We start from the raw sequence: 14597 nt of genomic DNA, 5'->3' as shown, positions 1-14597 counted from the left end.
AGCCCCCTTCCTGAGCCTGGGAACTTTTTGGCTACACTGGCTTGCTGGAGTTTTTTCCCGGCCCTGGAGCCTCCGTAGCGCTTAGGAGTACTGCTGGCCAGTTGCTTCCACACAGCCACTTATCCCCCTACTTGCCTTCAAGCTAGGCTCCTAGAAGAATCTGTCTTCTTGCCTGCTCATGGGCTGTGACCGCCCCCCCCCCCACCCTGCTTCGGAGAGGTTGTCACGTGTCCTCTCCTGCCTCTGCCTTGCAAGCCCAGCAGGGGTAGAGCCCAGTCTGGAGGCAGCCAACAGCCACAGGGTCTTGGCCCTCAAGTTGTAGGCCAAGGTGAAGTTCATAAAGAAGCCAATATTGGGACTAGGAGTAGATAGAAGGTCACTACAAATAACACATCTTGTACAGTGTTGTGGAAGTACTTGGTGTGTCTGGATCCCGGTCTGTGAGGACAAGGAGTCAAAGAAGAGGCTGATGAGGTTGGCCGGGCCTTGAAGCCTGGCTGAGGTGGCTGGGGGTGGCCCTGGCAGGGGTTGGGGGGGGTTCTGTTGGGGCAGTGAACAGGTGGGCAAGGCAGGGCAGGGTAGGGCAAGGCAGTTACCATTCGAGTCAAACCCGTTTGTGGGCGAGATCAGCTGAAGGGCCTGGCAGCCCGGGAGGGAGGGAGGAGTGGACGAAAGGCTGGTGCTGTTGTGGCATATCTGGCCTGGGTAAGGGCTGAGTCACCTGGGACATGGGAAGAGCTCAAGGCCCCAGGGCAGCCCAACCAAGGACAGCCCTCATTGAGTGGCCACTGCTGTCTTTGGACCCCACTTGTGCTGGTGCTCCTAGCTGAGCCACCCACACTTACGGCTCTGGACCAAACTTGCCCTTTGCCCGGCCCGGCTGGGCGCTGTCCACCTGAGGGAGCCCGCGCCTTGGGAGGCAAGGGCCACCCTCTCCTTCACCCTTAGATCTATCCCATCACTCTGCCCTCCACATTCCACATCTTTAAGCTAGGGCTTTTTGAAAGGGAAGGGGGCCCAGGAAGAGGATGTGACACACCTTAGGTCATACAGTGGGTATATTTAGGAGTTACGATGCCAAGCAAAATCCATGGCCACCAGCAGCCCAAGGTTGGGGATGGGAAGGCGTTCGATGCTGGTCACCAGACTGGAAGCAGAAAAATGCTGACTGGCAAGAGACAGATGAACCAAAGTGACTTTATATATAATTCCCCCGTCACCATCCCCACACACGTCGTCACACGGACACAGGGTCATCTCCTCCCCACCTGACAAAACCGAGGAAGAGAAAATGAGAATACTTCCAGAGTTTCAATCACCCTTCAATCCCCGCCTTCTGCAATTCCTCTCTGACCCCTTGTGCTTGTCTCTGTGCCCCAGTGACGGCTCAGATGACTAGGACTTGCAATCGATTCAAAAGGCAGAAGGAGGGGAGTGTGGCTGGATCTGCACCACATCTCCTTGGGCCCCCTTACAGTTTGGCTTTTATCCTGAGAGCAACGGGAAGCCATTGAGAGTTGCAGGTGTCTGGACTAGGTGGTGGCAGTGGGTGTGCACGGGAGTCTATGCACTGGAGGCCATTGGGGACCTAGCCTTGAGCCCGTCGTCCTGATAGGCCCACATTAGCCAACTGTCGCATCGGAGGCATTGCCTGCAGCCATAGGCAGGGTTGGGGCTTCTTCTGATGCTTCCTCCTTCCTAGCCCGGAGCCCCGAGCCCTGTACTTAGCAAGTATTCTCTAAGCATGAGTCAGTGTCTTTCAGTGTCTTGAATGAATGGCACTTATCAAACTGCACTGGCCCTAGGGGTCTGGATGTGTCCCCTGTGAGGTGGCCCTGCTTGCTGACTGGGTGCTCCAAGCATGGCCTTCCAGGGGGCGAACTTCCCTGGTGCCTCCGGTGAGCCCGGCCCCCTCACTCTTCTCCTTCCCAGCCTCTGGGACTTCTTGTATGACCTCAGCCTCTGGGCCCCCGACCCCCCCTCCCCGACCCTGTCTGGGATTTTCATCTGTAAAATGGATCTAGGAACAGTAGTTCTCAACAGCATTAACCCACAGCATCTGTGGAAGTCATTCGCCCTAGTGGGGGCCGGATCCCGTCGGGGGCGGGCAGGGGCCTAATAGGCCGCCGGGGCCCTTCGTGCGGCCGAGACCTCCCGGCCTAGGGCCGCAAGCCCGAAGGAATTTGTCTGGAAGTTCTCCACCGTGGCAGAGCCTTCTGGAGCTTGCTCTGGGCTCGGCGAGGGGAGCCCCGGCCTTGATTTCTCCAGCAGCCCCGCGGGGCGGGGCTGGGAAGGGGCGGGCCGGCCGAGGACACTGGCGGGAGAATGTGCGGAATGTGCCAGGCGCATCTACCTACCCCAAGACAGGGCAGGGGAAGGGGGCCGGCCGAGGGGAGGGGCGAGGGGCGAGGCACTGGGCGCCGGTGCAAACCTGTTTGTTCTCCTGCGGGTGGAGCCCAGTCCGCGCCTCCTCGCTGCCCTGCGCGCTCTTCGCTGCACCCGCCGCCCGCTGCCCCGCACCAGCCGCCCCGGCCCGGCCCGGCCCGGCCCGGCTGGGCGCTGTCCACCTGAGGGAGCCCGCGCCTCCTGCCCGCCCGACCCTCTGCCCGCCCCGCGAGCTGGGCACCTGTGCCAGGTAGGGCTGTCGAGTCGCCATTGGCGCGGCCCGTGGAGAGGCAGCGGGGGGGGGGGGGGCGCGGGGGGGGGCGCCTGGCCCATGGCCAGCCAGGTGGCAGGAAAGGCTCAGGGCCTCAGTTTCCCCTTCCGTAATCCTCAACCGCTCCACGCAGTCCTCCTGGGCTTCCACCAGGGAGGCAAGGCACTTGGTTTACTGGTTTTTCACTGTAAGCAAAGATACTAACCTAGAGAGGCAAAGAAGTCATCTCTGGAAAAGAGGGATTGGCCTGGGGCCAGGGTGCTCTGAGAGTTGATCTGCAGGCAAAAGAATCAGGACATTTCAGATCAGCTAGTTCACATGTCCATTTCATAGGTAAGAGCACTGAGAGCCGGAGGCTGGGGGGTTGCTTGCCATGAGGATGCGTTCGCCTCGGGGCAACCTCCTGGAAGGCTACCAGAAAGGTAGCTGTCCCAGACAGAAGGCGCCGAATCAAGTGTCACCGGGTGTTATCAACAGGCTCTGTGGCCGAATTGTTTGGAGGGGAGCAGGGGAGCCAAGAGCCTTGTCCTCTTTGGAAAGGCAGAATGATACCTGCCACTTCTGAGCTGGGGGCACCTGGGCAGCTCGGTCAGTCCAAGGAAGGAACACATCAGTCCTCCTCCCACCCAGGCCTCCTGGGGGCCCAGATGAGTTCAGTGTGACTGGGGACTGGGCTCTGGAACATCTGACGTGTGGTAGGAATTGTATTCTCCCTGAGCCTTTTGTCCTTAGCTTTGACATTGTGGAAGGCTGTGCGTCTAAGGATCACACTCTGTGAACCCTGAGGGAGCCCCCTCCCACCCCATCCCGCATCTGGACCCACTCTAGCTTCAGTCTCATGGCCCTTTATATTTCTGGTCACGGTACCTGGCTGGGGACAGGAAGCAGGGTCCCAGGCGCTGATTGGTTAGGCTGGGCAGCGGGGAAGGGCTCTGGGTTCCTGCTCCCTCCTCACCAGCTCACCTAATGCTGCAGGGCAAGTCTGGGTGGAAGGGGGGGCAGGGGATGGTCCTACCTTTCCAAGGCCTCCACTGCCCCATCTGAAAAATCAGGGGCAGCCCAGGGGCCGGCTCAGACGCCCTGCTTGCCACTTAGAAGCATCTAGCCAGGACACAGATGCACAGACCAGAGGCCAGCTTGCTGGCTGGCCTTGGTGCCTGCGCTGTTTGTCTCATTACCCCTGGGCCATCCCAGATGGGAAGGAGCAGATCCACCTCCCTTGCCCTCCTCCTTCCTTCCACCAGTTATGGGCTTCGGCCCTTGTGCCTTCCTGGCCAGGACTTCAGATGCTCTGGCCTGCCTGGGGGCTCTACACGCAGCTGTGGAAAACTGGTGGAAGGTCCCCAGAGCAGCACTCAGCGTACATTTCAAACCTTTGGCTATTCACAACTCAGTGACACAGGTGGCCCGTGACCATACTGGGTGCTGCAGCTCTGAGTGGTATAAACACAAGCTACTCTGACTCGGAGGGTCAGGGAAGGCTTCTTGGAGAAGGAGGGCTTGGAAGCAAGGTGAGGAAATCAGCAGCTGCCAGGTCAAGGTCTCCATATCCTTTGAGGCTGCATGAGTCTAGCCTCTCTCTTATTCCTGAAAAACCAAAGGCAGCTCTTCCCAAGCCCCTATATGTTCTACCCAGAGCCGGGCAGTGGCGGCCTGGAGAGGAGTCAGATGTCGGCCTTGCCCCAAGGAGTGACAGTCTGGCTTGGAAGATGGACAGCAACTCAGTAGGGAAAAAAGTGTCTGCCTCACTTCCTCCTCAGTTAGAGTCCTGATCTCAGACCGTCCCCCACCTGAGGGCAGTGAGCTCAGGGGCGGCCCGTGTTTCACCTCAGCCTCCCTCAGCACGCCTGGCACCCCTTGTGCTTCTGCCTGGTGCCCCAGCATCCTCCCAACATGTAGCAGCCCTGGTCCCTGAACCGTCCTGTCTCATGCCAAGAAAAGTCCCAAATCTGGCTCAGTGTCCTCTGGAAGCTGGAAGCCTGCCTCCTTCCTTCCACACTTGGCCTCCCCCGGGGACTGATCCCTTCGGTCTGGATCTTGCTTCGAGCCACAGCCCATGCATAGCGCCGGCCTGCTTTCTGCTTGCTGAGCCCCGAGGCTGCCCCCCCCCAGCCCGGCCCTCCTGGGATGGGCTGGGACCCTGGCTGGAGAAGAGGAGAGCTGTTTCCCAGGACTTCAGAGCTCTGAAGAGCAGCCTCGTGGTGGCCCAGACTTTTGAACATCATCAGGGCCTCCGCATTCATTTCCACTGGCTGCAGGCACCTGGCTGGCAGGACAAGGGCACCGCACTGGGGGAAGTAGGCATCGTTGCTTCTGAGAGTCATTGAGCTGGCGGGAGCTCAGGAAGCGGAGCAAGGAGATGAATGGTCGTCGAGTGTGTGCTGGAACACACTAGTGTGTGCTGGAACAGCCTAGTGGTGAGAGAGCAGCTCAGAGGCCAGTCTGGGTTCGAACCCCAGTTCAGCCACCGTCCGGTGGGACAAACCTGAGCAGATCACACAACCTCTGGGGAGGCCTCGGTTTTGTCACTGCTGCAGAAGGGAGCCAAGACCACAGTGTCCCCTGGGGGGAGGTTGGGCCAGGCTGGGAGGCATGTGGGCTCCCCACCTAAAGAAAAACGGTTTAAAAAATCACTGCTGGTCTGTCCCAATGATGCGTATAGTGTCTACCACAGTTAAATTATTTGTCGTGAACTCTTCTGAGGATTTTCTTTAGGGACACTTGTGTGACAGTAACATTCGTTGAGGAGTGGCCATGGAGAGGTCAGAAAGTGGGCAGGTCTAGTGTCAGGTCTTTTTTCCGAAAGGGAAACTGAGGCATGGAAGGGAACTCGCTCGAGACTCATTGGGTGTTTGCTGATTACTTGCCTGTGCTGGGTGCTGGGGCACAGCACTGACTGAGAACTGAGAAGGTGGAGGGGTAGGAAAGCAGGAGGGACAGGTCTGGGCAGAGAAGGATCTGAAAAACGAAAAGTTAAGAGGCCCATTGTCAAACTCTTAATGTGGGGAGGCAGGAACATACAGCTTAAGCACATGTCCCAGGAGTTTTGGATTCTAGAGGGACCCAGAGGTCACTTTCTGGAGCACCATCTAGGTTTTTCCCATGGGATGCTCACTTCCCACTTCAAGAGAGAGCCAAGAAGTGGAGCCATTGGTGGTGATGGTAGAGGTGGCTCTGGGGCCCTGTGGCCATGTCCCGGGTCAGAGAGGAGACGTGGCCTCTGGGGCCAGTGGTGGGCAGGTCCCGTGCTGCCACAGATTGTCACTGATGGTCCTGGCCTTGGACCCCTTCATCTGGTTCCTGTGATCATTGGCTCAGCGCACGCACTACTTTTTAAAGACTACGTCAGTTTTCCAGAGAGCTTGATGTTACAAGGGGTTCTAATCACGAGAATGGGTGAAAAGGCTTACATCAGGCTGTGCCCGGTTTAGACTAAAAAAACAAAGACCCAGGATTTGTCTCACTACTTCTGCCTGCTGAGTTCCTACTCATTCTTTCATTCTTTTGGGAAGGCCTGAGCCATGGGCACTTCCTTGGGGACATGCAGCATTCTGGCAATGCCCTAGAAGGGCAGCTGTAGGTTCCTGGCTGGCTGTCTGTCTGTCTGCCTAGCACCCAGCCTGGCTGCCAACTTTCCATAAATGGTTGTTGAATAAATGAAACTGTGGCCTTGGGCAAATGCTTTCTCCTCTCCGAGTCTCCATATTCTTATCAAAAATGGGGACATTGATAATGGGAGGGTGGAGTTCAGGACACTGGGTGTGGGCGGGACAGGAAGGGGAGAAAACAGCTGGGGAGGGTTGGAGCTCTGCTGGGTGGGAGGCGGGGCTGGGTGAGCTTTACTCACCTGTCAGGAGGACAAAAGGAATTCTTTGGCCAACGTTAGGGGCAAGTGGGGGGGGACTTCCTTGTCACCAAGCCTGCTCTGGCAAAGGCTGACTAGGTGGCAGCAGTGACGGTACAGGGAGCGGGGAGTTGGTTGAGCTGGGGCTGGGCTCCATCACCGCTGAGTCCCTTTCGGCCCCTGTGGCTGTGTGCAGACAGGGATAGCATCTCTGCCCCACTGTGATAGGCTTTAGACCGGCTTGGTTCCCAGGCTTCGAGGGTACAGGGAGCGGAGGACAGAGGCTGCTCAGGTCCCGAAGGAGGACTCGTACCGTTTTGCTGGGCCCCTTCCCACGCTGTGGCAGGGGAGGTGGAGCCAGGGGTTCTGTTTGGAGCGAGACCTCATGGGCTCCGCTCTCCCCGCCATTTTGGCCCTGCCCAGGCCCCTGGCCTCCACAGCGCATGTCCGAGGGCCCTGCCCAGAAGCCCTTGCTGGCCCTTGAGGCTAAGCCACCTCTGAAATGGCTCTGTCACCCCAAGCAGTCATTGTATCTAGCCTGTAGACAACTAGAAAATGGGCACAGGAGAGCCAGGAGAAATCCCAGGCCTGCAAGGGGAACAGGCAGCCATGGGCTCCCTTCGCCCCTTTGGGGCTAGAATTCTTCATTGTCTCTGGAGAGGGCTGGCTTCCCTCAGACCCTCGGACAGCTGCCTCCCAGGGCGCTCCAGCACTGACGCCGAGAAGTCTAGATTCTGGGATGTTGGGGGTGGATTGCGGGAAGGTGAAATTCCAGACTTTCATGTAGAAGTCATTTACCTGTAAAGCACATTTACAAATACTCCCCCCCACACACACACACATTCTTTTTCCACATTACATCTTTGCCTCCGTGATCCAAGTCTCCTCCGGCTGGTGCGCTTCCTTCCTCCTGCCCTATTAGCCTCCATGCAGGAGTCCCCGGGTACTCTGCTCAGCAGCAGGCTGGGGGTAGGGAGCTCGGACACAACCCAGCCACGCAGCCACCGCTCTGGCCGGCCTCCGAAGGGCCCCCTACTCCTGGAGGGCTGCTGGGAATCCTTGGAGCGGCAGCACAAGCCCGGCCCTGCTGGAGGAAAGCAAGCTGTCTGTGTACTGTCCTCTGGCCAGACACCGAGACTGAGAATCAGGATGTCCTCCATCGTGAGACCTGGCCACAGGAGGCTGCTTCAGAAAATATTTGATCATTCCAGCCATTGGCTGCCCGAGTGTTGGCCTGGGTCTAAACGTAGACATTAGGCCAAGTACCTTCAGAAAGGATTGGGTTAGGGTCACACCCAGTATGGGGGGGGGGGTCAAACTCCCTGACTTTTGGCATCCCTGGCCCCTTCACGCTCCGTGCTATATCCAGCCTGTGGTCTCACTCCACTCATCTCTTTTTCCGGGCCTTTCTCTCACCCAGTGATGGGGAGCCAAGGTTCCATGGGAGAAAGGAGTCTCCTTCCTGCCAGGCCAGCTGTCTTCTGGGAGACTGCCTAACAGTGCCCAGTGGAATGATCAGAACTGGCATCTTAGAACTGGCATCAGAACTGATGATGAACTTGATCTTACCCGTCTTAGGAACAAGTTGCTGAGCGACAGGGGACTTGTCATCATTTTACCTCTTCCCTCATGACCGGATGGGAGCACTTACATTTTTGCTGAAGTGATTATGGGCTGTCCCTCTATTAGGGCTCCCTGCTTTGGAGCCCCATGAAAGTTCTCAGAGAGAATTTTACTCAAATGTGGCCTGAAGTTGGCCTTGATACCTTCGTGTATATGTCATTTGCCACATCTGTATTTGATCACTCGCTTGACTATGTGGGCAACCCCTTGTCCTAACCCACTGCTTCCTCAGTCAAGCCCTGAGTTACAGTTAAAGGGTCAACCCAGAGTTGAGCTGTGGGCTCGGATTCCAAAAGACAGAACTGCATGTGACTCCTGCTGGCCAGGGATGGGGCCCACAAAAAGTTGGTATGCATAGGGAAAACAGCCGGGCTCCCTCTCAGCCCTCTGGGTACAGATGGTCAAAACTCACCTCTGGGGAAGAAGTCCTGCCCCTTGCTCTTCTGTCTGTGGTGTGCCCGCTCGTGCTTGCTCACCATGGCCAGTACCTGGCACACACACATTCAGACAAGCCCCAACACCTGTGTCCTTTGGCTGTGGCTCCTTCACGTGTGAAGCTAAGGGGTTTTGTTCCTCTTCCCTTCCACTTTGCCTAGGAGGTCTCTGCCTGCTGTCCAGCACTCCCCCAGTCCCCAGCCAGCCACTTGTTCAGCTTTCTGTCTTCTTTCACACAAGCCCTTGGCACAAAGATCCCAGGCCACAGTCCCCAGGGCTGGGGTGGGCCGGTGGGACCAAGGGCCGGGCTGCATACATTCGCAGGCCCAGCAGCCTTGCCCCCTTGTTAGTGTTCGCCCAATTGTCTGGAAGAAGCCAGCCTGTCCCATTGTACGGGGGGCAGAGGTGGAACAGGACATGTCAGTTTTGGGGCAGCCTGGCAAGGCTCCTGGGAGGGTGACACTTGGGGGCCAGAGACAGCCACCAGGGCACATGCTGTGCTGTCTGACTGAGGTGGGCTCTGTTTCTCTACGCTTTCTTCCTCTCCTATGGTTCCCTTTCCTTCCAGGCTAGTGCGAAATTCAGACATTTTTAGTGCAGCGCGGTGGAGACTGGGACCAGGCTGTGTTCTTTGGCCAAGGAGCTGTGGCACTTGAAGGCTCCTCTGGGAGATGCTGCCTGGGCTGGGGCTTGAGGCCATTTGGCAAGGACGTAGCCACAAAGACACCAAAGCCTGCTTGAGAAAAGAGGCATGTACGACATGGAAAATCAAGCAGGGTGGCAATTCCAGAACGTTTTCTCTAAATGAGTCTTCTCATCTTGGAGGCAGAGCACGCCCTGTCCTTGTGGGGTGATGGGATGCCCCTCCTCCTGCTGCTTCTCTCGCCATCTCTGTCTCCTGTGCATCAGCCAAGCATTGGCGTCACTTTCTTCCAACTCCTTGGCTCCCTCCCTCCTGCTGATCTGCCCGCATCAGCTCCTGCTTGCATCAGCTCCACCTCCACTCCCTGACCACGCCAGGCTTGCTGTGGCCTGGGGAGAGCAAGCTCCTTGCACTCTTTCATTGGCTTTTTGCTTCTCTCTATCTAATCAGGGCCAGAGGCCCCTTCCTGGGAGGTTGCGGGAAAGCCTTTGAGAGGCTTCAGCAGTAGGGAGGAAGGTACATCTGGAGGCCATCTCTGTCAGGAAGGGCCTGTCCCCATCTCCCCCACTCCTTCTTGCTAAGGAGGCCCCCCCTGGTGGTCCCAGTAAGCATCTGCAGGCAGTGGGAGCTTAGAGAGAAGGCTGTGAAGGGCCAAGAGGGAGGGCTGGAGGCCATCTGGTGTCTGAGGTGGCCTGGACTGCTCAGGGGATGTGGACCTGGTCCTGAGCTGCCTTGGGACAGGCTGGTGTGGTCTGACTGTGGCACCTTGCTTGGAGTTGGCACAAGGAGTTGCTCTATGAGGGAAAGCAAGGGTGAAAAGTGGCAGATAAGCCACTGTTCCTAAGCAGGGCAAGATGGCAGGTCCTACGGTACCGGGAGACTTCTCCATATCAAGGTCGAAACAGGAGCTGTAGTACTAGAAGTGTACACAGACTGGCTGTCCTGACAACAGCCACTAGCATTGTAACGCCCAAACTATGGGATGGAAAAGAGCTGGCACCACATTCTAGGCAATGACACATGCTCTGGCTTAGATGTATCCTACCAGTATGAGACCCAATGAGTAGATCCATGTGCTTGGTGGCTTGGCACCACTTTACAGATGGGAAAATGGAGGCCCAGACAGTAGGACGATGCCACAGCCATGTGAAGCCACTTAGGGATGAGAAGCAAAGATGTGAGCTGTCAGGCCAGCTGGCCCTTCTGGATGGCAGGTATCATATGCCAGGGGGGCCTAGAAGGGTTTGAAAGAAGCCCAAGTACCCAGAAGAAGAGGAAAACTGGACGTGGGTGTGGGGACCTGCCTGTTCTCCCCCATGTGAGCTATGGGCCAAGAGGACCCAAGGTCCTAAAGGACGTCATGTGTGTGCCTGCAGGTGACAAGGCTCGGCTCAGAGCCGCGCAGAGGGTCCCTATAGGCCCAGGGCACACCGCCCCTACCCAGGATGTCTACCCTGAGGGAGGGAGAGAACTCCCCGCTGCATCCGTGACTCTCCTCACTTCCCCGTCCTTCCTCAGCACTGCTCACGTGGCATCAGCTTTTGAGATCCATCATTGGCTATCCAAGCAGTCCCAGCTCCCATGTCACTTGCTTAAACCACTGTTTTGTTTAGTCTTTATCACACAGGCAATGCACATTCATTATAGGAAAAGTAGAATACAGAAGAGCAGAGTATTTTGGTATATATCCATTCAGGTGTTTCTTTCCCTGTGCACTGTAATGGACTTTCTTTAAAGATCTTATTTATTTATTTATTGATTTATTGATTTATTGATTTAGAGTGTGGGGAGAGGAAGAGGGAGGGGGAGAGACATAATCTCAAGCAGACTCCACTCTGAGCCTGGCGCCCGATGTAGGGTTCAGTCTCACAACCCTAAGATCATGACCTGAGCTGAAACCGAGAATCGGACGCTTAATCGACTAAGCCACGCAGTCGCTCCCTACATGCCTTTTTTTTTTTTTTAAGCTTCTTTCACTTATTGATATAAGGAAACATGAAGGCATGTTAAATATCATTATATGTCAGTATCATTTGTAATGACTACCTAGTATTTGCTTGAATGATGAATGGATCAGAATATATTTAAACATGACTGTTGCGAATTTGTATTATTGCCTGATTTTCACTATTTTACTCAATGCTGGGATGCCACCCCTCTAGTATACTTTATTCTGCTTACTCATTTGCGTCCTTAGGAGAGCTTGTTGTGATGGAGAGCTGAAGGACCAGTGGTCTTACCCTGCTAAGGTATTCAATACATATAGAGATGTATCCTATGAAAAGATGTGTCCATTGACCCATGCACCAACAGTGCATGAGAGATGCCTGTCTGTAGTGAGGGTTTTTCTGACTGTCCATTGATTGGGGATGAAGGGGATGGTAGGTCTGGGAGGAGTGTTGGGTTAGTCAGAAGAATGGCTCCTGCCAGCTTCCAGTGCTGGTATTCAGTGCAGGGTGTGTGTTGGCGTGTGAGGTGGGGTGCCTCGGCTCTGCCCTTGCTGAGGTTGGTAGAGGGAGCAGGTCTAGTCTGGGAACAGATGAAAGGGGTCCAGGGCTGTGTGGGGAGGGGGAAGGTGGGAGTGGTGAGGTGGAGGGAAAAACCAGCTCTGTAGCTGGGACATGAATTCAAACCTCATGTGTCCATCTGTCCATTTTAAAGGCTCCTTGGTCCAAGGAGCTGCCTTCTTCAATCCCATGGGAAGACTCATTTCCTCCCTCTTTCAGTTTTATTGTCCTATCAAAGAAGGACATTTGACTTCTGAGATGCAACACCAGCCCCGCTCTTTGCATGGTGAAGTGGGAGCAATAAGCCTTGAGTCTTCTGATTGGGGTCTTAGCTGTAAAGATGGGACCCGAAGCAACTCCACTCCGCCTTGCTGTGGACTCTTACACATGTCTCTGTCCCTTTGGCCAGTGAGTTTCTGTGGGCCCTTCTGTCTCTGTCATCCTGCATATGTGTACATGTGTCCTAATTTTGGAGGTGCCTGGTTTGTTCTGATTTGGGCAGAAAACTTCTAGGCAGTGTGGGCCACAGGTTTGTCAAGGGGAAACTGAGAACTTCCTGAAGGAACCTAAAGACTCAGCAGTAGGAGGCCCTGAGCTGGGGCCCAGAGAAGGTGAGGGACTTGCTCAAGGTCTCACAGTCAGTCAGAGGCACCAGCACACTGAGGGGCTGAGATCCCAGGTGGCAACTCTGTCTGTGTGTCCTGCCCAGTAGGGTGACTCCACGGGCTGCTGGGATGGGAGAGTTGGACCTCTGAGGTCCAAGGATCACCTCTGGAATGAGTTCTGCTCAGCAGAACTCTGACGTGGCAGCTTTGGTCAGGGGCTGGGCAGTGGGGCTGCCATTCACTGTGATGAGGTGCCATTCCTGGCACGCGGCAGGCTGGGGCCTCCTGGGCTGCTCATCCAGTGTGCTTTATGGGAAAGCCAGCTCTTGCTGATGCGGCAAATTTGGTTTGCTCTTGGCCCTTGCCTTCCCTATTTTAGCGCCCCTGACCTCTAAGGAAACACGTCGAGGGCTTGCCAGCTGGCAGCAGGGTCCGGCCTCTCTGGGCCTGGCCCTGGTGAGGCCCAGAGGGTGGCAGACTCCTGAGAGGAGAGAGTCCCGGCTTCAGGGCTCTTGTGGCAGAGCCACAGCCCCTCCTTCTCATCATGCCCGCTTGCAACTGTGCCACTGTGGCAGGTCCAACTGTGCCACCTGTGCCAACTGTGGCAGGCTGGGGCAGGGATTAAACTCACCCTATGGGCCTTCCCTCTCCCTGAAGCACAGCGCTAGTCCCTGCCTGGAGAGGCAGCTTCCTCACCCCAGCCCGTTCTGGGGCAAAGACCTTCATGGTGCTGTGAAGGCCTCCGAGAGCGACCACCGTGGTCCACCCCTCACTGGCCACATGAGGGAAGCAACGGCGAGAGGACGGAGAAGAGGCAAGGAGGGAAGCAGGGCGCGAATACAGAGAGGAAGAGAAAGAAAGCAGCACACTCTCAGGTTGGGCTTGTGCTGGTTGAAGACCACTGAGAGTCCTCTCGCCCAGCGAGGACAGGCTGACAGTCCCTGCTGCTTGGCTCCTGTCCAACTGCCCTGAGATCTTTGCTGTGCCAGGTGGTGCCAGGCATTTGCAGAAACATTCTGCGTTCATAGCAGTACTGAAGGGTAGACTTTTTTACAAATGAGGGCACTGAGGCAGACTGGAGAGAGGAAGCAGCTCCGGGCAGACAGTGGCAGATCCAATGTGTGCTCACTCCCTGACCTCTGCCCACCACCCAGAACTCCGTCAGCTCTTGCTTCCCAGGGCCACAAGGAGTCTGGACGGCCCTGGTGTGTCAGGGACCGCATGATGAAGTGACAGACTGTGTGCTTGCCTTTGCCCGCAGGAGCCCAGTCGAATCAGCCGAGACGGGATCTGCAGAGCGAGCACCATGAGTATCTCAGCTCTCGGAGGCGGCGCTAAAGGTGAGAGCAGCAGACTGGGGGAACTGGGAGGGAGGCCTCGCGGTTCTGGGGCTGGGCTCCTCTTCTGAGGCTGCCTGGCCTCGCCTCTTCCAGGGAAGCCCCTACCACCTGGCGAGGAGGAACGCAACAATGTCCTCAAGCAGATGAAGGTTCGAACCACGCTCAAGGGGGACAAGAGCTGGATCACCAAGCAGGACGACTCGGAGGGCAACTCGGAGGGCCGCACCCTGTAAGCCGGCAAACGTGGGCTGGGCTGGGGCCTGTCAGCACCCAGGGCTGCTGAGGGACTCCGAGCACGCAGACCCCGGCCTGGCCCTGTGGCCACAGGCCAGCTGGGGAGGGCGGAGCATGGGAAAGCAACCCGCTGAGGCCGGACCTGAGCGAAGTCACAGGGCGGGAAAGCCCTGGCTGCTGCGTGGGCGTGTCCACGCAGGCCTGCGGCAGGCGGAGGTGCGATGCGAATGGTGGGCCAGGTTACTGACGTAACAGGCAGCCTCTGGGATGGTCGGGCGCCCCTTTTTCACAAGTCCTGTTTCCTCAGAGAGCTGCCCTCTGGTCGGAGTCGTGCCACATCCTTTTCATCAGCTGGGGAAGGCCCGAAGGCCAGGTAAGAGGGGGAGCCCAGATGGCTGGTGGGGGGGACCTCATGCTGCAGTCTTCAGGGGAGAAGGAGGAGCCCAAGAGATGTCAGAGTCATTTCAACTCCACAGGAAGGACAGGCTTTTGGGAGAGGGAATGCAGGAGTCACTGGGTTCAGGTGCCTGGCCTTACTGTGTGACCTTGAAGCTGGCTGCCTCATGGGCCTCCATGGTTCCGGCTGTCTACTGGACACGGAGAAGCCCCCGTAGGCGGTGAGACAACATCTCTCAGGGGATCAGGCAGCTGAGAGTCACACATGGCTCTCTCCCATCTGGAGCCCAGATTGCTGACGACACTTGGTAATC

General features: G+C 56.8%; 1 protein-coding gene and 1 long non-coding RNA gene across 6 annotated transcripts in view; both read left to right on the top strand.

Annotated features, from left to right (window-relative positions):
* The window catches only part of LOC309856038, a 1055650-nt gene that overhangs the window by 569999 nt on the left and 471054 nt on the right, over window positions 1-14597 (top strand). The window lies entirely within an intron of this gene.
* Window positions 2482-14597, top strand: part of ZNF185 (zinc finger protein 185 with LIM domain) — a 53065-nt gene continuing 40949 nt past the window's right edge. For 2 of the 5 annotated variants that reach the window (XM_082716922.1, XM_082716921.1), the window contains exons 1-4: window positions 2482-2635; window positions 13575-13653; window positions 13747-13882; window positions 14195-14260. In XM_082716922.1, the coding sequence (XP_082573048.1) occupies window positions 13620-13653; window positions 13747-13882; window positions 14195-14260 (236 nt within the window). In that variant the 5' untranslated portion in view covers window positions 2482-2635; window positions 13575-13619. The remainder of the gene's footprint in view (window positions 2636-13574; window positions 13654-13746; window positions 13883-14194; window positions 14261-14597) is intronic. The other 3 variants (XM_082716923.1, XM_082716924.1, XM_082716925.1) reach the window with 2 other exon arrangements.

The sequence above is a fragment of the Mustela nivalis genome, assembly GCF_964662115.1.
Source record: "Mustela nivalis genome assembly, chromosome: X".
Taxonomy (NCBI): domain Eukaryota; kingdom Metazoa; phylum Chordata; class Mammalia; order Carnivora; family Mustelidae; genus Mustela; species Mustela nivalis.
Note: the sequence above shows the minus strand (reverse complement) of the source record. Positions and strands in the feature narration are given on the sequence as shown.